This window comes from Pteropus medius, unplaced genomic scaffold (assembly GCF_902729225.1).
Source record: "Pteropus medius unplaced genomic scaffold, Ma_sr-lr_union100, whole genome shotgun sequence".
Taxonomy (NCBI): domain Eukaryota; kingdom Metazoa; phylum Chordata; class Mammalia; order Chiroptera; family Pteropodidae; genus Pteropus; species Pteropus medius.
The window spans coordinates 4,944,300-4,968,872 of NW_024350319.1; the positions used below are offsets into that span (position 1 = coordinate 4,944,300).

Below are 24,573 nucleotides of genomic sequence, written 5' to 3' on the forward strand. Positions count from 1 at the left end.
AATGCCAAAAGATGTGTTCTAAAATAAGAACCACTAAAAATTGTCAAAAATTGGTTATTATCATGTAATTGAAATCTTTGTATATTTGCTAGGGATCTAGTTGGACAGAGATGTAATTCTGCTATATATGTCCTCAATTTCCTTTCCTCATCTATTTCCTCCACCCTCATGCTCATAATCTTAAGAGTTGGAAGCTAAAGCTAATGTCACACCCACTCTATACTACCTCACCTCTTCCTCTGAACTCTATTCTTGCCTTTGCAGGCCACATCCATGCCTTTGACTTATAAGGGAAAAAGTTCTAATGTAGTTCTAAACAATTAGCACCTTTTTATGTACAGATATTTTTGTTGATTTGCAGTCATTTTAAGTTTTTCACAAGATAAGGACTATTATTTGAAGCACTATTTTCCCTCAAAACAGTTAACATACCTACAGAAAACAGAGACTTGACTATGGTGTGTTAAATAGGTCTGTAACAATATCTATTTTATAAACCATAATTTTCAAACTATGTTTTGAATAAACCTTTTTGTTCTTCTCCTAAATGAAATATTCCCTAATTCATTTTTCCCTAATCTGTGTATATATAACATATAAGGCAGTTATTCTTTCTTGAAAGTCTGGATGTGTAATGAAGGGCAAAGAGAGTTAGCAAGAGCTTTAGCCACCTGGTCTCCCGTGTATGTACCTATCAATGAATACAAGATTCATATTCATAGAACCCAAGGAGTCCTCAGAAAATATAAAATATAAAAACCCCTAATATCAAAACTATGAAATTTTCATCATTAATGAAAGAATTGTTTTAAATTTCTTCCTATTACTTAACACCTAGATATTTTTTAGAATGTCAAAGTAACTTAAAACTTGAGATATCAACAGAGGTTTTCTAAAAAAAACACTTAAAATCGTTTCATAAAAATAAAACAAAAAGTATTTTTTAAAAAATCAACTGGCTCTAAATTTTAAAACCAGAAAACATGTAGGCAATTTCAAAACAAAAAGTAAACAAAAATAACCTAAGAAAAATGCAAAAATATTTTCTAGTGTTAAAAAGGTTTTTAATTTTTAAAGAATATTAGACTTACACTCTATACTAGCAATACTGAAATAAATAAGTTTAAATTTTACCTGACATTAAGTCTCTGAAGATTTTCTAATTCTCTTATAGCAGAAGGAAGGGATGTTAGCTGATTGTCATGTATCTAAAAGTTATTAAAAGACACAGTCAGTATCTTAGTCTTATAATGAACCATACATGAGCTTTGCTGTTGTATAAAATTCTTCAACAATAATCTTGTTCTTCTAATTCCATAGCATTGAGTTGAACTATTGGAAATTGTTCTGTGTATAGAATAGGAAAAGGAGTTTGAAATAGACCAAACTGCTTTTCAGAAATTATGAATATTAAATATTAAAAGTAAAAAACAAACTTCACCTTATTGAGTGGAATTTCAATCTCAGATGAGAAATGAGAATGTTAGAATCTAACAATGGCCCTCTGATAGCATGGTTTATGTCAACCAAAAAAATAAATGAAAGGGGAGGGGGAGCCTTTTCTCATGTTGTCAAAGAATCATTGTTTTCAAGGTACAAGGAATCTTAGAGAGCACCTAAGCCAATCCATTCATTTACAAATGAATAAAATAAAAACTTCTCTAGAAATATGACTAGATAATACTTTTTCAGACATGAATTAGAAGATTTTTGATGTCCCTAAGAACATCAGAAATCTGAAGACTGCGACATAAACTACTCATGCTTTACTTTACCACATGACATAGCAACTAGAGACTAAAACATAGTCCCTGAATAAACACACAAAAATTTAAGTTCAATAATTTAAGTCAGTGTGAAAGACAAGTTAAATAAACATAATTAATTGTAAGTATAGTTAACTTGAACAACACGGGTTTGAACTGCATGGATCCTCTTATACATAGATTTTTCTTAGTAAATAATGTAAATGTATTTTCCTTATGATTTTCTTAATAACATTTTCTTTATCTTGCTTTATTGTAAGAATACAGTATATAATACATATAACATGCACAATATATAGTAATCTACTATTTATATTACCGGTAAGCCTGCTGGTCAACAGCAGATTAGTAGTAGTAAAGTTTTTGGGGAGTCAAAAGTTATACACAAATTTTCAACTGCACAGGTATTGGTGGCCCTAACCCCTGCATTGTTCAAGGGTCAACTGTTTTTGCTTTAATGTCTGGAATAATGATATTAAAAATAATAGCAATAAAAAACAAAAGTAGCAGTAATCACTTGTTAAATACCAAATCTGTTTGTATCTATTAGCTCATTTCATTCTAACTCCTTTTCCTATTCTATTAGCTCATTTTAAGAACAATTTTTAAAAATAAGTAGTAGCATGAGTCCTGGTTTCTACGTGAAAACTGAGGCACAAAGAGGTAACTTTCCCAAGGTTATACAGCTATCAAGTAGTAGTCAGAATTTGAAGCCTCATGTTCTAATTCTGCAATCTTAAACCATTATGCTATGCCTAATGATAATTTCTTATTCTCATTTGCATTCTATCAACTGAACATGGGTTTTCTGCTTATCAAAGCCTAAATTTAGATTTAGAGTCTCTTCAACTAATGATCCATATCTATAATCAGTCAACTTACATCAAGAACAGTGAGTGCAGGCAGGAGTCGGAGGTCATCTGTAAGTGACTGAAGTTTATTGTTGGATATGATTAGCTTGGTCAAATCTGTCTGCTCCCACCATCGTTCAGTAGCACTGAATGAAAGATTCTGATTAGCTTCCTCAGGGATATCCACATTTATTCTCCAGACACACTGAGGTACTATTTCCACCACAACCAGACCAAAAAGAGAAAAGAAAACAAGAAAATGTTAAGTTACATTTTATTTACTGACTATAAGTTACAGTTTATTTACTGAAAAGCAATTGCTAAAACTTTAAAAAAACACAGCTTCAACTAAGTCAAATAGCAATGAATTGCAAGTAGAGTGAAAATTTATTTTATTCAAAAACAGAATATGTAATATGTATTTTACATATTAGATCTCACTTTCATCTTTATTCAACTATATTTACTCCACACAGCACACTGTGGTACATACACAAGACAAATAAAGAATGGACTGTACCGTTATGCTAAGAGAATAAAAGAAGGCATGGAAATCAACATTTATAAGGTAATGTTATAACTTTTATAATAAAAGTATGTAAAGTCTTAGAAAGCACTGGTAATAATAGCTAATAATAATAATAGACAACATTTACAACTACTAGGAGATTTTCTAAAATACTAACTCAAACCTCATAACAATTCTGCAAGGTAGGTACTATCACTATCCTCATTTTATAGATGAGAAAAATAGGACACAGAGAAAATTATAATTGACCTAGAATTATATAGCTAGTAAGTAGCAAAGACGGAATTCAAATTAAAAATAAAGGATGCCAATTTTTAAAATACAAATGATGCAACATATAAAAGTAATCTTATGTGTATATATACATATATACACATGTACATGTGTACACATATATGTGCATATATAATAGACAAATATCCATATTACATACATATGTATATATGTAATATATATCTCATAGGGTAGATAATATCTTTAAACACCACCACCCAACAGAACTTTCTGCAATGACAGAAATATCCCACTACCTGCACTATTCAATATGGTAGCATATGGCTAGTGAATACTTAAAATGTAGCTAAAGTGACTGAAGAACTTTTAATTTTATTTAATTTTGGTTAATTAAAATTTAAGTAGGCGTATGTGACTACAGGCTTCCACAATAGACAGCAAGGCCCTTATCAAATACTGAGAAAAAAAGCAGAGGACAAAATCTTCATAGCCTAGGGATAGATAAAATTTCTTAGTGCAGAAAAAGTACAAATCATAAAAAAAAAAAATTGATAAACAACTTCGTCAAAATTTAAATTCTATAATTTTCTAAAGAAATTGAGAAATTGCAAGTAGAGTGAAAATTCACTCTACTTGCAAGCCTCAGAATAGAATATATTAGGTAGATATCAATATAGATGGATATCTGAGAATGACACATAACTCATAAGACAAATAGTCCAATTTAAAAAATAGACCAAAAAACCTGAACACTTGGCAAAAGATATACTAATGGCTAATGAGCAGCTGAAAAGATGCTCAACATCATTAGTCATGAAGGAAATGTAAGTTAAACCATAAGGTGGTAGTATAACACAACCACAAGAATGCTAATATTCAAAAGACAGACAATAAAAGTACTGGTAATGATGTAGAGCAACTGAATCTCTATTACTAGGGGCAGACGATTCGGTGAATTATAAAGTTAAATATACACATATTATTATACGTCCAGCAATTCCATTCTTTCCAATCTGTATTTTTTCTGTGACAATGTCTATGATAGATGATATTCACTTATTAGCTAACACTTTTCCTCTCCTACTCAAGAAACGTATTAAAATGTGAGTGAACATGAATGTCATTAATATAAGGATACATTTAAGTTTGCACCGCTTTATTAAACACTTTGGCATTGATAATAACTTGAGATATACATCTCAAGAGACTGAGACACTAAAGTTTAGAATTACTTTAACAGATCAAGAAATAGGAATGGGATTTTCAATTAATTAGTTACTTAGTTTATAATCCAAAGAGGTAGGCTTCACTGGATTTCAGTTTACTGAAAATTAAATGTTCACCTCAAGATTCTGCCATTACATCTAGATCAAGGCATTTTCCTCTTGCTTTCATTTTTAAGAATTAGCTTGTTTTGATGATCTACTCACCTGGAAGCACAGTTTCTTTCTGGAATTATTTGTTATTAAAATCTGGATTCTTATTAGCTGTTTAGAATATCACAGTAAATTCCATTAAGACAACTAGTAATCAAAATACAGTCAAGCTAATTTATCAGAATACTTGAAGATGGTTGTTTAAAACCTTGGTAAATATACTGTTTATTTTATACTTTTTATCTTGTCATAACTATACATACGGAATAAGACAAATCTTCATTACCCTAAAATAGAAGGCATGACATCTTGAGGCCTAGTAGTCCTAGACCTATTTACTTAAATCCACAAATGGACACTAACCAAACTGCTCTCTTCAAGATATGGAAGGATAGCCTTACACCCATATTTCCCTTTTAAATAACGCTTTCTAAACTAATTTGGCTTGTTTAATAAGTTATCCACTTATCAATTTTCCTATCAGTTTAACAGTTTGGTTTCCTTTAGAATTTAGCATTCTTTTATTTCAAACTCTGGCACCTTTTACTTTCCTTCAGTTTTTGATGTATCAACCCAAAACATTCCTATAATACTGTTCTGCCAGGGTCATGCAACCACAAGGCAATAATTAATAACTCCTTTTTAACTCTACTATTTTATTTGATCTAATGAAACAGCTGCAATATCTCTAGTGAATATATCATTTGTGATGATATATTCTTAAGTTGCTGCTAATAAAAATGCTGTCACTTAAAATTTTCAGAATTATTTCTAACATTCTTCTTTGAAGTTGGTTATTAAGTTACTTTGTTTAGGCATACCTTTCTAAGTAAGTTATAGAACTGACACCAAAATGATGACTTTAAAATTATCATCAATATTTGGATATTAACTATAGCAGACATAACATTATGTGCAATATTATAGTCATTAAAAATAATCAGATTTTTCAAGTGACACTGAAAAATGTACAAATAGAAGTCAGAAAGGACTCAGTACAAATCTAAATATGTTCAAAATAATACACAGAAGGCAAATTATACATACATATTTAGACAAAAAAAAAAAACAGAAAAATCTGCAAAATATAAATGATTAACCCTAGATGGTTATTTTGGCTTTTTATGTTTGCTCTAGGATGTAGTTTTTCTACAGCAGACATAATGCTTTTATAAAGAAGAGAAAATAATAAATGGTATTTTCACAAAATAATTAAGGTCTATAAAAAGAAAGGATATCTAAAAACCCTAGAGAGTACCTATATTTCAATTTCAGGTAAAAGTTAATCTGTATTGGTACCAGTTAACAACGCTGACAGGGTAATAAAACCTCACTGATCTTCAAGCTCCTGTTAAAAAAGAATTGTTTCAAGGAGACCACCATCTAAGAATCGACAGAATTTTAACTTTTTGTTATATACATCTAAATAAAAGACTAGATTTTATTTTTCCAATATAGGAATAATGGACACGAATGTACTTAACAAATACATTTTTATGATTGTATAAATATGAAGGAGGAAATAAAGACTTGGAGTAACACGTTTATCATTTAACATATATAATTCTTTTCTTTTTTAACAAGTAAATTAAATTTTACTCTTAATATGAAAGCTCAGAAAACATATGACATTTGCTTGCTACCGTATTAACTATTTTTTAAATTAAAATTATTGGGGTGACACTGGTTAATCAAATAGGTTTCAAGTATACAATTCAATGTCATATGTATACTGCATTTTATGTTCATTACCCAAAGTTAAATTTCCTTTTGTCACCAAATATTTGACCCCCTTTACCTCATCTACCTCCCTCAGCCCCTTCTCTCTGGTAACCACTAATTTACTGTCCAAGTCCATGAGTCTGTTTGTCTCATTTGTTTGTTGCTTTCAGTTTTATATACCTCATATGAGTAAAATCATGATTCTCAACATCTCCTATAGCCATTTTATCTTGTTTTCTGGTAGCTCAGTGTCTCTATTGGACTTTTTTGGTGTGGTTACCATTAAATTTATGTGAAGGAAAGTTGTGTGTACACACAGAGTAGTCCTTTATCTTCTGAGTGCACATTATCTCTTCCCCTTTGCAGATTCAGATCTTCACCCCCTCCCCTTTACTGTTTTTGTTGTCTCAAATGATCCCTATTTATGCTGTACATTCATTTCTAGGTTGCAGTAGCTGTTGTCTTCTTTTTAAAGGGTTTTTTGTTGTTGTTTTTTTTTGCCTTTAACCATAATGTAATATTTATTTTAACAAAGGCTGCACTTTCCTGTTTCTGTGTGCCTGTTAGTCATCTTTCTCATAGTTTTGTATGGGTTAGCCCTTTTATGTCAGGTAGAATGACCCACTCCATTATTTCCTGTAATGCAGGGCTTGTGGTGGAAAATTCCCTCAGCTTCTGTATATTTGAAAAGTTCTTTATTTCTTCTTCATATCTAAAGAAGAACTTTGCTGGATATATTATTCTTGGCTAGTAATTTCTCTCTTTCAATAGTTTGCATATTTGGTTCAATTCTCTCTTAGCTTGTTAAGTTTGTGATGAAAAGTCTGATGATAATCTAACGGGTTTTCCTTTATAAGTTATCATCTTCGTTTCCCTGGCTGCCTTGAGATTTTTTTGTCATTAATTTTTGATAATTTTAATATAATGTGTCTTGGAAAAGACCTTTTTGGGTTGAGATATAGGTGTTCCGTTTGCTTCTAGGATTTGAGCATCCAGTTCCTTCTGTAGTTTTGGGGAATTCTCATCAACTATTTGTTTGAATATGTTCTCTGTTCCCTTCTCCCTCTCTTCTCCTCTAGTATACCCATTATTCTTGTATTGTTTTTTTTATTATTATCAGATAGTTCTCGTAGTTATTTCACTTTTTCCCCACTTTCAAGTCTCTCTCCTTCCATCTGCATCATTTCCAGATTTCTGTCTTCAATATCACTAATTCTTTCCTTCATTTGGTCAGCTCTTTCCTGAGCTTGCTGTTTCATTCTTCATCGCTCTTAATGAGTTCTTCAGCTCCAGAACTTCCATTTGGTTCTTTTTTAGAGTTTTAATCTCCTTGGTTAAGTATTCCCGTTACTCATGGATTTTGTTTCTAAGCTCTTTGAACTGTCAATCAGAATTTTCTTGTATCTCTCTGAGTTTTTTCAGAAGTGCAATCTTGAATTCTCTATTATTTAAATTGTACATTTCTATACTTTTAAGCTTATTTTCTGGGGATTTTTCATTTTCTTTCTGAGTTGCCTTGTCACCTTGGTTGTTCGTGGTTTTTGACGGACTATTTCTCCACCTAGGCATTAATGGGAATGTACTCTTTAAAAAAAAAAAAGAAAAGAAAAAGAAAATTTATTATGTAGTGATCTCTCGTTAGCAGGTTGATGAGGTTTTTCTTTAGATTTCCAGTGGGTGGCGCCCAAGCCTTCTGCGCTGCTCAAACCTCCTGGATCTCTGCTTTGAGGTTAAAAATAACCTTTATTCTCTGAAGAGCTGTGTCTCCCCTCTGTCACCAGGTCGCCTCAATCCCAAGGTTCATCTTTGTGAGAGAATGTGAAGGGCGATGGGGGTCCGAGCCTCTGAAAAGGCCCTGAAGTCTGGTACTGCCCCAACAGTCAGATGAAATGCTCTGTCTGCTGTTTCCATCCAAATCAGCCTGACTGAGCAGGAGAGGCCAGTGCTATGTGTGGCTGTTTTCCTTCCAGTAATTCTGGCCCTCAAGCTTCAAATGTCTGGCTTCTATATCTCCTCTACTATCACTAGGACCAGCTGCACTGTGTGTTTCAGTTTTGACGGCTGCAGATTCCCCTGGGTACAAGAGTTGAGGTTGCATGCTCTGGAATGGTAGAGGGAGGTGGCCAGGCTCTGTGACTCAGATTTCTGCCTGGCAATGGGGGTTGCTAAGACACAGCTGTTGCCCCTCCATACTCAGTCTCTGCTTTGCTCTCTGCCCTGCTTACTGGGCTCCAACACATGGAATATGCTGATCACTCAGGCAGGAATGTTTTGGACTTCAACGAGTCAGAAAAACACTGTGTAATTCTCCCTTCCCCGTCATCCTGCGAGCAGCTCCGGGCTGCATTCTGCAGCACCTGCTTCCCTTTCTCCTCCCAGCTACTGTGATTTGCCCACCTTCAGATGTCTGATGCGCAGACTCCTCAGACGAGCTTGTGTGCAGGTTGGGTGTTATCTGTTGGACTGTAGGTGTTCAGCTTGTAATTTCAAGGGGAGAGATCAGGGGAGATCTCTCACACCACCATGCTTTTGACAGCACTTCTAACATATGCAATACTTAATAAATAAATTTGAATAAAACTCATGTTAAAATGCTTATGCGACTGAATTGTTCAAAGTGTCATTTTGCTTCCTTGGTACCTAGTACAATATCTAGAAGAAACATAGAAAGGTACATAAGAGATGCTATTTAAATAAATATGTAGAACTCCGCAGAGCATATAAACACGTCCATATTTATTATTTCATATATTTCATATAAAATATTTCTTATGATATCTCATACATAAGAAAGAATCCATGTTTGATAATATCTTTTGAACATAATTCAGAATTTTAGGTAATACTATTTGGGGATACTAATAAAGATAATGAGGGGACTTTTTAAAAAATCAGTATATTTTTAAAAATACAACAATGTGTAGGCCAGTACAAGGGACAATTTAGTAAAAGTAATAATCATTTCTGCAATTACTTTATGTCAGAAAAACACTTTGTAGCTTTTATCCAAACTTCATATAACACTGATTTTAAGAACCATCACCAATAGGCTACTGGCCTCTTTTATGTGTCACTTATTCATTGAACCATCAGTTATTGAGCAGAGACATGTAGCATGAAAAGGTAAATGACAAACATGCTCAAAAATAAGGAAACAAACAATCCAGTTAAAAATAGGCAAAAAATCTGAACAGGTACCTCACCAAAAATATACAGATGGCAAATGAGCATATGAAAAGTTGATACACATGTCATTAAAAAATAGCAAATTAAAACAACTGTGAGAAACTACTACACATCTATTAGAATAAACTCCCAAAACCTGATAATACCAAATGGTGGCAAAGATGTTGAGCAACAGGAACTCATTCATTGCTGGTGGGAATGAAAATGGTACATCCACTTTGGAAAACAGTCCAGCAATTTCCTATAAAGTTAAGCATAGTCTTACCATGTGATCTGGTAATAGGGTTTCTAGGTTTATACTCAAATGAGTTGAAAACTTATGTCCACACAAAAACACGCACACAAATAGCAGCTTCATTCATAACTGCCAAAAACTGGAAGCAACTGAGGTGTCCTTCAAAAGGTGAATGGTTAAACGAAGTGGTATATATCTATCATGAAATATTATTCAGTGACAAAAAGAAATGAGCTCTCAAGCCACAAAAAGAAATAAACTAAAATGCATATGTTTAGTGAAAAAAAGCCAGTCTGAAAAAGCTATATACTCTGATTCCAATTATATGACATTTTAGAAAAGGTAAAACTACAGTAAAAAAAAAACTGGTGGTTGCCACAGGTGAAGCAGAGTAGGAATAAAATAGGTAGATCTTGGGAGATTTTAAGGGCAAAAAACTATTCTATATGATACTGTGATGGTGGATACATGGCATTATGCATTTATCAAAACTCAGAACTGTTTAACACTAAGAGTGAACAGTAATGTAAACTATGGAGAAAATTGTTTTTGTTATTGTCATTGTTAAAGCATAGGAATCTGAAAAGAGATGGGAGGTCTTATATAGATACTCAGTGGTAAGATTTCAAAAGGCTTTTGTATGTTGTACTAAGAAATTTATACTGAATCTTGAGGGCTATGAGGAGTCATTAAATGCTGTGAGTGACATAATAAAATCTGTGTTGTGGAAAGTTAACTCTTGGTAATGACAATGATTTAGAGAGTGAGACTGAAAACAAGAAATCCAGGAGGCTATTGCAATGATAACAACACTGTATTTTTTATGTACCAGTCACTTTATGTACATTATCTCATTTAAACCTTAGTAGGTCCTATTATTATGACATTATAAATGAGAAAATAAGGCACAGCAAGATAAGCATCTCAAACGTACATTAGCAAAGATACAAAGATAAGGAGTACGGCCCCATATAAAGGACTACTATAGTTTAGAATTATAGCAGTTTGGATGTTTAAGGTTGACTGACAATAGATGAAACTGAAGGTTATAGATAAACACTTTCTATATTATGGTTAACAAAAACTGCTTTTTGATATGTAATCTACAAATACCACATGCCTCTCCCACTTATATCTTTTCTCATAGTGGTAATTGCTATTTAAAAATTAAACAGGTAAGAGAACAGAGTGTTAGCAATGGTAAAGATAGATACTTAGGAAGGGCCTGAGGTGTGACCTCTGAGCAGAATCTTTACAGGAAGCAAAGGAGTGAGCCCTAGTCAGGTATAAAGGAAAATGTTCCATTCTTCTGGAAAAGCAAGTGTATAGGCACATCAGTAGTTTTAAAATAATTATTCTCTTATTCATTAAAAGCTTTATCAAGTAGAGCAGAGATTTTGTTATATATCCTTTCATTCATTTAGCAAGTATTTGTTTGGTCTACTCTCTACATGGCACAATAAAAAAGCAATCATTAGTAGGAAAATGGAACGTTTTCACCCCGGATAGACTAAAACCTGACAAGTAGAAGAAAAAATTAGAGAAAGAATGTTATATTTTCTCTCTCCACTCTTTCCACGCCCACCCTTATACAAAATATAATCAGAAGAGCATCTGGCTATTATTCATTCATGGTATCTGGATTTATGCTTGTTGATCTTTAGGTTTTTCAGGATGGTTCTAGATTCATTTTTTCTGGCGTCTAACTTGGTCAGCAGTTTAGGAAATATGCTCATTATTCCTTGTATTTAGGACTCTGCCCAGCTGCACCAAGAAAAGAGTCTTGATAGGGAAGAGTGGCATTCACGCTTAAGAGGGGGAAAATGAGGGCCAAATAAAGAAAGTATCTGCCCATTATTTGATAGCTAATTTTATTTCATAGACTGTGGGTATCCGGGAAAGCGGCCCGTTTAAATTTTGGCCATATTCCCAGCAGGATCCTTTCACCAGTGACTCCTGGAGCGAAATTAGGAACCGAACTGACGGAGCCATGGAAAAGGGACAAGTGCCTGAATTAGAGCACTGGGATCCTGCCTAGGGACCTGAGGCAAATGTGGCCAAAGCCAGGCCAGAGGAAAAGGAGGCCACCAGGGGCAAGTGCTTTCTGAAAGGAAGCACGATCGGCTCATAACCTCCAGACCTTACCTTCACTGAGGTTCCGACCCGACAGATTTAACTGGCCGCTCTTCCTCGCAGCCTTTAACAGTCCCTGGGGTACTGAAGCACCGCAGTCTCTCCTTTCAGCTCTGAAACCTGCTTGCGGATTCCGCTCAGCAACTGCCTTCAGGCGCGACATGTTCAAACCCCGGGTCCAGAAGCAGAGCCCGGTGCGTGACGCTTAAAGGCTGCGCCGCTTGAGGCCCCGCCCCTGCCGCGAGCGAGCGGTCGGTAAGCCTGGCCCTGGCTGGGCCTTCACTCTTGGCGGCGCGGCCCGGATGTCGTCACTGTCCGTCCCTGGGGCTGGAGGACAGAGGAGCCCTTCCCGTTGCCGGTGCCGGCCTTGTGTCTTGAAATTACTTCGCTCAAGTAAGTGTGTTTAACCGGCTGAAGAGGGACTTTAGGGTTTATCGTTTGCACTATTCCTGCGACTCCATGCTTCTCTGTGCACCCGCCGTGGCCAGGGTGTCGGGAAAGAATAACCTTCTCTTCCCTCCTCGCCTGGCCTGAACATGGGCCTTTACTAAAACTTGAGACCTGGGCGCGGTCTGCAGCCACTCTGGACCCCAGCCTGTGTTTGTCGATGATGGCAGTGGCGCCAGACCTTCCGTCCAGCGTAGGAAGTAAAACAGATTTCTGTTCTTTGGGCCTGTACTCCGATTCCTAGAATTAGTGCATCTGGCCTGTTGCCTGCCGTATTGAGTTTATAATAGCCCAGCATAGGAGGTAGTCTGAGATGGAAGGGTTGGCAACAGAGAAAGGGAGGAGGGAGGGGGATGCTTAATTATAAATGTTCTTTCTACCAGACAGTTTAGGGAGACAAGCAGAGGCGCAAGCTTTAGTATAGTGAAAACAGCTTGGACTTTGCAGTCTAGGGATGCGAGTTCGAATTCCATCTGCTTCCAAATTCTACAAGCTATGTAACTTTAGGCAGTTTTACTTGATCACTTTTAAAGCTCAGTCCTTTTTTTTTTTTTTTTTTTTTTTAATTTAGGGATAATTTCTATCTTTTTTTTTTTTAATTTAGTGGAATGAAGCTTAAGTTTTAAGTCTGAGCTCTTGGTAAGGGACTCCAATTCAGAATAGAAAATGAAAATTTTGTTCACTTAAGTCGGTTTTCCTGGAACGTTAGTTTCTGTCTGAAATGTACAGCTTTTTTCATTTGTTCAGCAAATAAGTAAGAACTCATCATTTTTAATACGACTGGGTGCTAGACTTGTCTTTTGCTTGGTCGTTTTGTTTTAAAAAACATTTACCGGGAAATATCCTCCTAACCCCCCATCAACTTGGCTGGGACTCGGTAGGATATTTGAAAGGTAGGATGACAGATTCTGCAGCACGCATAGTTTTGCGTAGGCCCGGGTTCTGTCTACCTGTAAAATTCGGTTTTTAACCCCCCTCTCGCTATTTTTTTTCTTCTTAGTTTTGTAAAGTCTTTTACACTAAAAGTGAACAGCAGAAAAGTACCAGTAACAGTACCCAGCAAGAAAGAAGTGGATTTTAAAGCAAAGACCATAGGAGTTTTTGCAAGGTCATTAATGAGGTCCCCCCACCTCAATTATCTTGACAATATTCATTATAGCCACCTTATTGAGCCCTTTCTAAGTACCAGACTCAGCAAAATAACTAATTTTGCTGTTTCTTATTTAGCACAATGACCAGTTTTGTAGATGAAAAAATTGAGGCTAAAAGAAATTAAGAAACTTGCCAAAGTCACAGTTTGTATAAGTGGTATGGCCAGGAATTTGAACCTAGATTTCTCTCCAAAACCTTTCTTATTAGTCATTATGATTTGCCTGGTAGCTTTTATTTCATCATTTTCAACTTGCTTTTATCCTAGAGCCATTTTAAGAGACACTTCAATTGTTTTAGAAGAGATTAATTTCTTATAGAAAAACCTTTTTTCTCCTATATAGGATGTAACAGCCTACCTTTCGAGGATGAATTCCTCAAGTGTAGTTTACAATAGCCACCCCTCCCCCTACAATAAATTCTTCTTTAGTTCAACATTGTTTTAAATAACTTGCAGGGTGTAATTTTTTTCATTTATTGTGCTTCCACTTCAAGTTAAATATTTCATTATTGATGTTTAATTATAGTATTATGTTGAAACATTGTTGCATTCTGTGTAAGAGAAGCATATCCTGTTTCAGGAAAAGTAAAGCAATTGTGAAAAAATCCAAGAGACCATATACTACAGTTATGGTATAAACTAACATATGTAAAAATGTTACTAGTATATATATCTATAATATACTATGTATTGTACCTGTGTAGCAAGTGCAGATTGAGCAAATTGAGGGTGAAATTATTTCCTCGTGCAGTTGGGAAAATTTTATCTCAAGTGATGGGAACCGAAAGCTTATCAACTTGAATTGAGCTTCTTTATGAGAGATTATAGTTATATATAGTTATATTTGTGGGAATTAGCTTCTCATAGTAATTATGTTACTTTAGGAAGAATGCATTACAAACAAAAAACCAAGCCCTTTTTTAGCGTGAGCATTTAAGCTAAAGTATTTTTTTACTTGGATTATTAAAATAATATGAAATGGATGTCTCCTTTGCAAGGACTGGAGACTACTGCATAGCTACCTTTTGAAACATAATTTGTCTAGATATAATTTATTATATTCATTTTATTAAAGTAATGGAAGGTTTCTTCCACCTTCTTTGCTAAATAAAAAAGGGGAAAAACTAAAAATATATTGAACCTAGGAATTACATTGCCAAAAATACTGTTTTGTTTCATAAGGGAAAGTAAGGCTATTTTCAAAGTAAAATGGAGCAGCTTTTCTTCACCATTAAAATTTTAATATGACATTTTCACACTTGCCTGTTACATTTAAGAATATTGTTTCATGTTGGATTTTTTTCAAAGCCGAAAGGTTCAATTGATAAAATGGATTTATTGAGGCAAATTTAGAAATTATTGTAAAGGAAAATGCCATTAATTTGTGCAAAATTTTTAAGGACATTTGTTTAAAAAAAAGTTATCAAATGAGCAAAGTGAATTTGCTTTGCAGACATTTCTAGGAAGTTTCTTTTTGTGTACAGTAATAGATTTAGATTTAGCCTACTTTGGATCAGTGTTCTGTTTATCTTTCATCAGAATATTGCCTTATCTGTGAGAACTGTTTTATGATAAAGTTATTTATTGGTAGAACATTTTACTTTTTAACATTGTCATTACTGATTGGAGTTGGTCCTAATAGATATTGCTTATTAAATGTTAAATGTTTTTTAGTTGAATTTTTTACATCCTCTTATACTTATTACTCAAATAAAAATTTCTGTGTTTGTCCTTTACTCCATCAGTTTGCTTTTAAATTATCAAAATCGAGAGTAAAGTTACATCAGACACTGGCTCATCCTGTTTTAAATATTCAACTTGAAAGGTGTTTGTTACTCATGTCTTTTAGTTTCCTTTAAAAATTTAAGTGTTTCATATTTGTTTTTCGATTAGGTCTATAACTGCCAACTTTTAAAAGTGGTCAGTAGAAAACATTCTATATTATTTCTTTGAAGGCAGTGCCTATTTTGCATTTTTAGTCATAGTTTCAGATGACTAAAATTGTTGCTTTGAATTGTATTTTGTTGTTGGAGTTCTGTGTGGTAATTTTTTTTCTGATGGAGGCAGTGCATTTTATTTTAGATTACTCATTTCTATATTCTTTGTTCCCTGTGCTCCTTCTTTTTCTTTTGAATCGTGAAATAGTGAGCTTACTCTAGCAGTTTTAATATTTGATTCAAGTGTCGAGTCATATAATTCTCTCTATTTTCAATACAAAAGAATTTTAGTCTTCTAGCTTTAGGAAAGTGTCATTTTCGTTTTCCTCTTATAAAAAGGCTTTCACATGCTAGTGTTTTTCATGTGAAGTGGAGGAACTAGTTTAAAATTTTTTTTTAAATTCATAATTCTTTTAGTTTTTGGTTATTTTCTTTTTATTAAAAAAAAGCTGAAACAGTGATCGTAAAGGATTCTTACTTATATCATTAAATAAAAACTCTATGGTATTGTTTATTGGTTTTTCTAGAATCAGCTGAAAATATTACGCAGCATTCTCAGTGATGCTTTCCTCTAATCTTTAATGACAATTTTCTTGGTTTTTCAAGATAAATGTGTTCTGTGACTTAAAGTCTTAATTTTAATGTTAATTGTATAGGTTTTATGAATTCGTTTGCTTTAAAATAGTAAAGCAATACAGAGAGAAAATTGGGACAGCAAACCCTAGAATGTACTTCATAGTATCATTGTCTTTATTTTAAACACATACAAAATCACCACCTAATAAATCTGTTTAAAAATTAGTTTTAGTTTTAATCGAAATACCCTATTTTAAATTTTGACTTTATATCACTCCTGCTATAGTTTTGTTCCATTGGATTCTGCTTGCAAGTTCGTTTGCTCAATACTTCAAAAGGACATTAAATGATTATACATGGGGAATATTGTTCTATATGAGCAAAGCTCCTCAACAGTTTTAATAAGACAGGTCGTGGTCCCTTAGGTCATTATTTTTATTTTTTGTATCAACTTAAATTGATGAGTGGTGGAGAATGTGAATAATTTGGTAGTTTATTGACAATCACAATTAAATTTTTATTTAACAATTTGATACAGTTTCAAAGTGGAATATTTATACTCAAATTACAATTTAGATAAATGGTAGTTTAACTTTCAGAATCCGTCCTCAGTTTTTTCCTACATCATTTTTTTTTATTATTATTATTCTTTAAAATATCACTCTTAAATTATTTGAAAAATACCATCATTGGTGTGTTGAAATACTAGTGAACATTTACTACTTGGTTCTTACAATGCAAATCTGTGAACCCAGCTATGCTCCCCATATTTCTAGAGATACATGTTTTGCACTCATCACTCAATTTATCTACAGTTAATGTAGCTTTGATTATTTTTCATCTTTGAGATATTGACCTTTTCGCTTTTCTTTTAACTCCTCATTTCCTAGAAAGTTACCTTTCTACCATCTCTTCCTCTTCCTCAAAGTAATTATTTGATCAATGTCTCCACATGCTTTAGAACAGTATGAGCTAATTGCGGCTTAAAACTAACTTCAGTTCATAGTTTCAAGTGACTAGGGTGGCAAGTAAAGGAAAGAAGCATTGTGGCCTTGAGTGTCCATCAGGAATTTAGATTGTTTCATGTACTTAGTAATATTTTCCTTTTTTTTTTTTTAAATCTGTGGTCATTGCATAGTCTGTTGCTCTGACCCATGTCATAGTACTTTTAATATTAATCAAACATATGTGCAGTTGTATCTTTTGAAAATAAGAATAATACTCTTGCTCTAAAAATGTAGAGAAGTAATTAAAGCCTTCCTAGAGTTTTTCGTGAAACGTTTGTATTTTATTAGAAAAGGAATGTTTTGTTTAGTCATCCATTGATCTATGCATGTTATTGGTAAAGTGCTGCTTTAGAATCAAAATGAATATGAAAATTTGATATCTGTTGGTATCATGTTTCCATTGTAGCAGCCTCTCAAAGGAAAAAAGGCATCTAATAATAGTATAGTTCACATGTTTACTATCATTTAATGGTTTACAAAGTATTATATTTGACAATAGTGCTCTAAGGTAAGAAAAAAATGTTGTTGTTATTATTCATCCATTGAAAAGATGAGGAAGTTGAACACAGACTTTCCTGTAACAGTATACACCATTTGCTGAGTGCCCCTGTGCTGGGCACTGTGTTAAGTGCTTCATATCCACAATATATCTAATCTTAAAAACTTTAAATGATATCATTATCCTCACTTTTTACATAAGGGAATAGAGGTTCACATGGCTAATTATATAGGCAGCACATACTGTAGTAGTTGAGAACATGAGTAGGAGAATGGAATGGGAGACTTCTTGTTACACTCATATAGTTTGAATATTTAACATTTTGCATTTATCAATTCGTAATAAAATTTTAATATATCACAAATCCCATATTAAAATGTGGAATTTTAAATAAGAAACTCTTCTATGTGTATTAACTTTTCTGATTTATATTTTTCATGTGAATGATGAAATAGCATTAGTCCAAGGTGCCAGCCTAAAATAGAGTTATGGTATAAAATGGAACCCAGTGGAAGTAGCCATTTGTAGAGTAATGTTTATTTTTTAAGCATTTGTATTATTATTCTCTCATGATCCTCACAACAACAGAGTGAGATAGGCATTATTCGTTTTTCAGAGGAGGAAATTAAAACACAAAGTAATGAGTCAAAGTTCACAGTTATCCTAATTGGTGATAGATTCCCTCAGTTTGAGTCTGGGCCTGCATTCTTAATCACTGTAGCACCTTTTAAGTGTTGTGAGGTTTAAAAGGCATTTAAAAAGCATTCGGTTACTGTAGATCCTCTTGTTACTAAGTGAGTACACTTTTGTTTTGACCAGTTTTAAAAGACTCTTTAGAAATAATTTTCTTTTGTTAAGATGAAATTCATTTTAGAGCAATACTCAACAGATGCAAATGTATAATTCCTTTCTTGGAAAAAAACTAATATTAAAATGCTTGAAGCTATTTACTTCAAAATTTATATAACTCTACTGAATTTTTTTCCACTGGATTTTTCTTTTTTAAGATTGTGAAGCAGTCCCTAAACGGCCTTTTCTCAATTGAGACTGCAAAAGAATCTTATGTGACATGGAGGATAATACTGAGTAGTCTATAGCTGGAGTTTCCCCATCCAAATATTTTTATTGATCCCATTCAGCCAAGAAAGCTAAACAAAGCTGTACAAGTATATAGACTGATTTTGCAAGCATATGCGCTGTAGCTGAGAATCCTGTGGGTATAGATATAGACAATAGTATCTAAATGCTCAAACTTCTACCTTTTTGCTCTATGTTCATCATAAAAATAAAGCTTTGAAAAATGAGTACATGTAGATATTTGCCTACAGTTTCAAGGTGTTAACAGACCCTATGCTGTCAGTCTTAAAATATAAATATAGAACCCTTGCTATTGATAGACAATATAGATTAAACAATACAAAATAAGTACTTGGAAATAAATGTATGTAGACTTTTCTTCTGTCTTGTGTGTTTCCATCCACCTGTTTATCAGTCTCCTAATGTTAACTCATCCGTTAGTTTCTCCCCTTCATTTAGGTGGAAAAGAGGAAATGGGAGAATGGGGTTTACAATTTTTATTTTAAAATAGATATTCATATTTGTAGAATTGTCTTAAGTTATAGAACTAGAACAGAAATACAATTATCTAATTTGTAGAATCAGAAATACAAATTAAAATAGATCTACGGATAAGTTTTTTAAAAGTTACAGATTTGTAAGCAGCAGTTTATTTCCTAGGTTTTACTTATTGCTTTCTGTAGCTATAAGGAATAAAATATATAGCCAAATACTTTGAGAGTTAACTCAATCAAGTTTACCTGTAAATCTAACAACTACATTCCTGTGTTCATTCACCATGCCTTTGTTGAACAGATTATGTGAGGCGTTTGTAAAGTTTCTAGCACATTTTCTGACTTTGTTCTAATATAACATTATTGGACTTTAGAAACAGAGATTGAAACATTGCTTTTCTTGTCCTCAGAAAGTATATTTGCTAGAGGGAATTATCTGCTAAACAACTAATTTAATAAAAGGCTTGTTGCTTTTTATATTTGCAAAATTGTGTCAATATAGAGGACTCCACCATCTTTTCCATTAATGTGTAAGAAGGTGGCTAACAGTAACAGAAGTGACGTGACCTCTCCAACTGGGAACATGGTGTCCAGTGGGTAGAGTGATAGTACATACTGTGCCTATTCTGTCTTTTAATTGGAGACCTTCTAACTAAATAACATGAGGTTTTTTTTCTTAGAAATGTCTTTACTACAAGTGTCCTCTTTTTTCAGTTTTATTGAGATATAATTGACATATAGCACCATATAATTTTAGGATGTACAGCATAGTGATTTGACTTATATATATCATGAAATGATTACCACAATAACTTTAGTTAACATCCATCATCTCATATAGATACAAAAAAAAAGAAAAAGAAAAAAATTTTCCTTGTGATGAGAACTCAGGATTTACTATTTTGACAACTTTCACATATATCATACAGCAGTTAAATATAGTCATGATGTTGTATATTACCTTGTTCATACTGTTTATCTTATAACTTGTACCTGTTAACCACCTTCCTCCAATTCCCTCTTCCCCCAACCCCCGCCTGTGGTAACTGCAAATCTGATGTCTTTTTCTATGAGTTTGCTTATTTGTTTTAGATTCCACATATAAGTGAAACCATACAGTATTTGTTTTTCTTCTGTATGACTTATTTCACTTAATGTAATGCCCTGAAGATCCATCTGTGTTGTTGCAAATGACAGGATTGCCTCACTTTTATGGCTGAATAATATTCCATCATATATCACAACTTCTTTATCTATTTATCCATAGATAGACACTTAAGGTTGTTTCCATGTTTTAGCTATTGAAATACTGCTATGAACATGGGGGTCCAGATATCTTTTTCGACAGTGTTTTCATTCCTTCACATATATTCCCAGAAGTGGGATTGTTGGATCATATGACAGTTCTAGTTTTAATTTTTTGAGGAGCCTCCATACTGTTTTCCATAGTGGCTGTACCAGATTTACAATCCCATCAGCCATGCACAAGGGATCCCATTTTTCCACAGCATTTTTTATCTCTCACCTTTTTGATGCTGGCCATTCTAACAGGTGAGGTGATATCTCATTGTGGTTTTGATTTTCATTTCCCTAAAGATTAGTGATGTTGAGCAATTTTTTTGTGTACTCATTAGCTGTTCATATATCTTCTTTAGACAAATGTCTATTCAGGTCTTTGGTCCATTTTTAATTGAGTTGTATGAGTTCCTTGTATGTATTGGATATTAACCCCTTATCAAACATATGGTTTGCAAATATCTTTTCCCATTTCATAGATTGTCTTTTCATTTAGTTGATGGTTTCCTTTGCTGTGTAGAAGCTTTTAGTTTGATATAGTCCCTCTTGTTTATTTTTGATTTTGTCGTTTGTGTTCTTGTCATATCAAAAAAAAAAAAATTATTGCCAAATCCCATGTCAAGGAGATTTTTTTGTGTATTTTCTTCTAGGAGCTTTATGGTTTCAGGTCTTTCATTTAACTTTAAGTCTTTAATCCATTTTAAGTTAATTTTTGTGGGTAATGTAAAATAAAGATCTAGTTTCATTTTTTAACACAGGAGATATTTAGAAGCTTGAGATTGGCAAGAACTACAGCTTGTTTATTATGACTGTGAGGATTGGTATTGTTTTAGAGAATTTGCTTAAAGCATTATTTTCTAATATTCTTTGACAGACTTTCCTGCCAATACCAACCACCCATTTAAAATTTTTTTAGTAGTGGGGTAGTGGTATTCCTTACCTGTGAGCATTAGGGCCTTATTATGGGGAGACTGTAAGTTTTTTTCTGTATTTCAAAAGCCTATCAGAAATCATGCACTATAATGTGCATATATAAGCCAAAAGGACTACATAGGCCAAAATGGCAGGTTACTTTTTGCTTTGGACTAGGAATTGCATTAACCCTTAGTGAGACTGATAGTATTTATCGTTCAAATATATCTGGAAGCCTTCCCTAACATCCCCAAAGATGAGCTGTGACTCTTCCCTGTATATACATCTTTCACTTCACTTCCCATATGATATTGACAGGAAGGATTTCCATATAAGTTTCTCTCTGAAGTATAAACCAGAAAGCATTCATTCAAAAAGAATGGTCTTCCTACTTTTCTTCAAACTTGTTCTTACCCTCAGGACCTTTCTAATCAGCTATTTCATCTGCCAGGATTGTTCCTACCCCAGAAATTCAAATGGCTTGCTTCCTCCTTAAAGTCTCAGCCTTAGATAACACCTTCTCCACCATCTCCCATCCTGGTTTGTTTTCATCACAGCACATTACTCCCTTACATCTTTGTTTATTGAAAGTTCGCCATACTAGTCTTGAAGTTTCATGACATCAGGGACATTGCTTATCTTCTCTGGTGTATTCCTAGTGACTAAGAAAATTCTAGACAATAGTAGGTGTGTAATATTTGAGGAATTTTAGAGTTCTATAATAGCCTCTTGTGATGCTGGGGTTAAAGGAAATAGTCAGCCATGATACCTATCTCCAGATTTTGTACTTCTTATAGTCTTGTTTATTGGGAGCCTAAACAAATCTGAAGTGATTTAAAACTAAGATAGATTGGATATATTTGTTATTTTGCTTTGAAATGTTTATTTGCCTTTAGCTACTTCATTTCTATGGGAAACAAACAATAAAATGCAAGATATTAATAAATTATTTAACCTATTTGTTAGACATAAGAGGATATTCAAAATTATGATTCAGCTCCTCATTCAGCTCCTGATTGAGATAGGTTCTTAGAAGTGAAGTAAAATTTTCTTAGATCACACTTAATAAATGATAGGGTAGTATTTTAGGCCAGTGTTCTGGCTCTAAGTCCAGTATTTTTTCTAGCTGCTGGATAATTTGAAAATAAAATATTCAAAAATATTCCCTTCTACATTCATGCCACCCCAAGCAAGCCTGATCACATCTGATCTCAGAAGCTAAGCAGGGTCGGGCCTGGTTAGTACTTGGATGAGAGGCCACCTAGGAAGACTAGGTGCTATAGCCATAAAAAATAAAAATAAAAAATAAAGGATTGTAAGCTAACAAGGTCCTTGCAGTCTGTGAGGTCAACCAAGGGTTGCCTCACCTAAAATATATATATATATATTCCTTATTAGAATAAGATTTTTTTCCATGTTGTTTCTCCATATGGAAGCATCATCTATCTGTATGTATGTTCTGAAAGTTATTATACATAAACTGGCTTCTGATGATTTAGAAGATTTTATCACAGAATTATCTTTTTCTTTGGTTTGGATGTGTAATTTTAGTTGTGAAATATGTCAAGCATGCGGAAAAGTGTAGAATAATGTAAAAAACTTCTGTCTACCACAGAGAATAAAAAGATACTAACATTAAAAAAAACAGTCATGCATGAACCCTGCCTTTGTGTTATTGTCCTTTTATTATAGAAAATTGTAGCATGCTTGACACATAGTAGGCACTCCTGATAGGTATTGAACTTGTCAAATGACAAAACTAAAACAATTTTGTAACAAATTTAATGTCCTTTATTCAAGGGAAAGCAATCCATGGATTGGGGAGTACACTGCCCCATAAGCAGTGGAGCACACTTCTCAAGTAATTTTGGGCAAGAGTGAGTTTTATAGGGCATTAGAAGAGGCAATGTGGAAACAGCATGATTGGCCAAGAGGTGGGTGATTTCCTTATAAGGCTAGCAGGTCCTATTTTCTAGGGTAAGGTAAGCTAGCTAAAGGTGAGTTGGAGAATTATGATGGGTGTATGTTAGGTTTCCTTGACAGGTATTTCCCGTAAGTGTAGGCTGACATGTTTAGATTTGTGATGTGGACTGTGCCACTAGCATGACCTCCATTTTCTAGATCCTGATATACAAATTAACTATCAAATGGCAAAGAATCTGTAATTGGCAGTTACATATGTCTGATTCAAGTAAGAAAATTAATTACTTGACTTTTTAATATTCACAGATACACATTTATGAGTTACATACAATTAGTTGTAATTTGTAATTTTGCTCTGTTATTAAGGCATATTTATGCATGTGTTTAACACATAGGTCACTATGTGACAGACCTTATGCTAGGTCCTAAACTGACCCAAAAAACTCACAGCTTTGTTCAATAGAACAAATTATATGTATCCTTTGTTGTTGAGAAGAGGAAGCCCTTAACTGCTTACAGAAGTTGTGGAAGTGAAGGAAGGAAGGAAGGTCCTATAGAGGATGGCAGTTAGATAAAAAGGAGGTCATTAATAACTTTATTGCATAAAGGCACAGTGAAATGAAAGATTTTGTCAGGTTTGGGGAACTGCAAATCATAACATTGGATGAAAATAAGATAGTTCAGATGAGGTTGAAAGTAGGCAAAGGTCTTTTTACATAATCAGAAGCTTCAAAATTATTTTAACCAAGAATGTGTATGTAAAGCAAGTTTTTTGGTAGAAATTGCAGATCTTATACTTAGATATATTTAGGTACTTCAAAATATGCTTTTAAAAAGGCAACTTGTAAATAAAATCAGCTTATGAAGCACTAGTAAGTATAACATTAAAATAGATCTTTTTTGAAGACTTTAGTGGTATATTAGTTATAACTTAATGTTACCAAAATGTATGTAAAGATTCAAAAAATGTTATAGTGGTGAGGAGGAAAATCTTGATAGCTAGGTTGGAAATTTCATTAGTAACTGTACAGATCTATAGATAATACTCTATAAGTAAATATCGTGGGCATTTTAATAAGAATAGTTGCCAAAGTGTGCATATGTTTGCAGGGGAATGAATATTGCTTTAAAAAAATTAATGCCTTCCACTTCTGAAAAAAGGAGCAAAAAGAGATGACGCCTCTCACTGTACCACGGTGCCTCGCGGTTCTCTGGCTGCGGGC

The 24,573-nt window shown here is 33.6% G+C and overlaps 2 protein-coding genes across 10 annotated transcripts in view; one reads left to right on the forward strand and one right to left on the reverse strand.

Annotated features, from left to right (window-relative positions):
- LRRC40 (leucine rich repeat containing 40) overlaps positions 1 to 12,263 on the reverse strand; it is a 41,627-nt gene extending 29,364 nt beyond the window's left edge. For both annotated transcript variants that reach the window (XM_039838562.1, XM_039838561.1), the window contains exons 1-3: positions 12,045 to 12,263; positions 2,649 to 2,830; positions 1,135 to 1,208 (exon numbers count right to left, since the gene is read on the reverse strand). In XM_039838562.1, the coding sequence (XP_039694496.1) occupies positions 1,135 to 1,208; positions 2,649 to 2,830; positions 12,045 to 12,195 (407 nt within the window). In that variant the 5' untranslated portion in view covers positions 12,196 to 12,263. The remainder of the gene's footprint in view (positions 1 to 1,134; positions 1,209 to 2,648; positions 2,831 to 12,044) is intronic.
- Positions 12,264 to 12,281: 18 nt separating this feature from the next.
- The window catches only part of SRSF11 (serine and arginine rich splicing factor 11), a 40,962-nt gene continuing 28,670 nt past the window's right edge, over positions 12,282 to 24,573 (forward strand). For 4 of the 8 annotated variants that reach the window (XM_039838564.1, XM_039838572.1, XM_039838574.1 and 1 more), the window contains exon 1: positions 12,282 to 12,425. The gene's annotated coding sequence lies outside the window, so the exon portion shown is untranslated. The remainder of the gene's footprint in view (positions 12,426 to 24,573) is intronic. The other 4 variants (XM_039838565.1, XM_039838577.1, XM_039838570.1 and 1 more) reach the window with 4 other exon arrangements.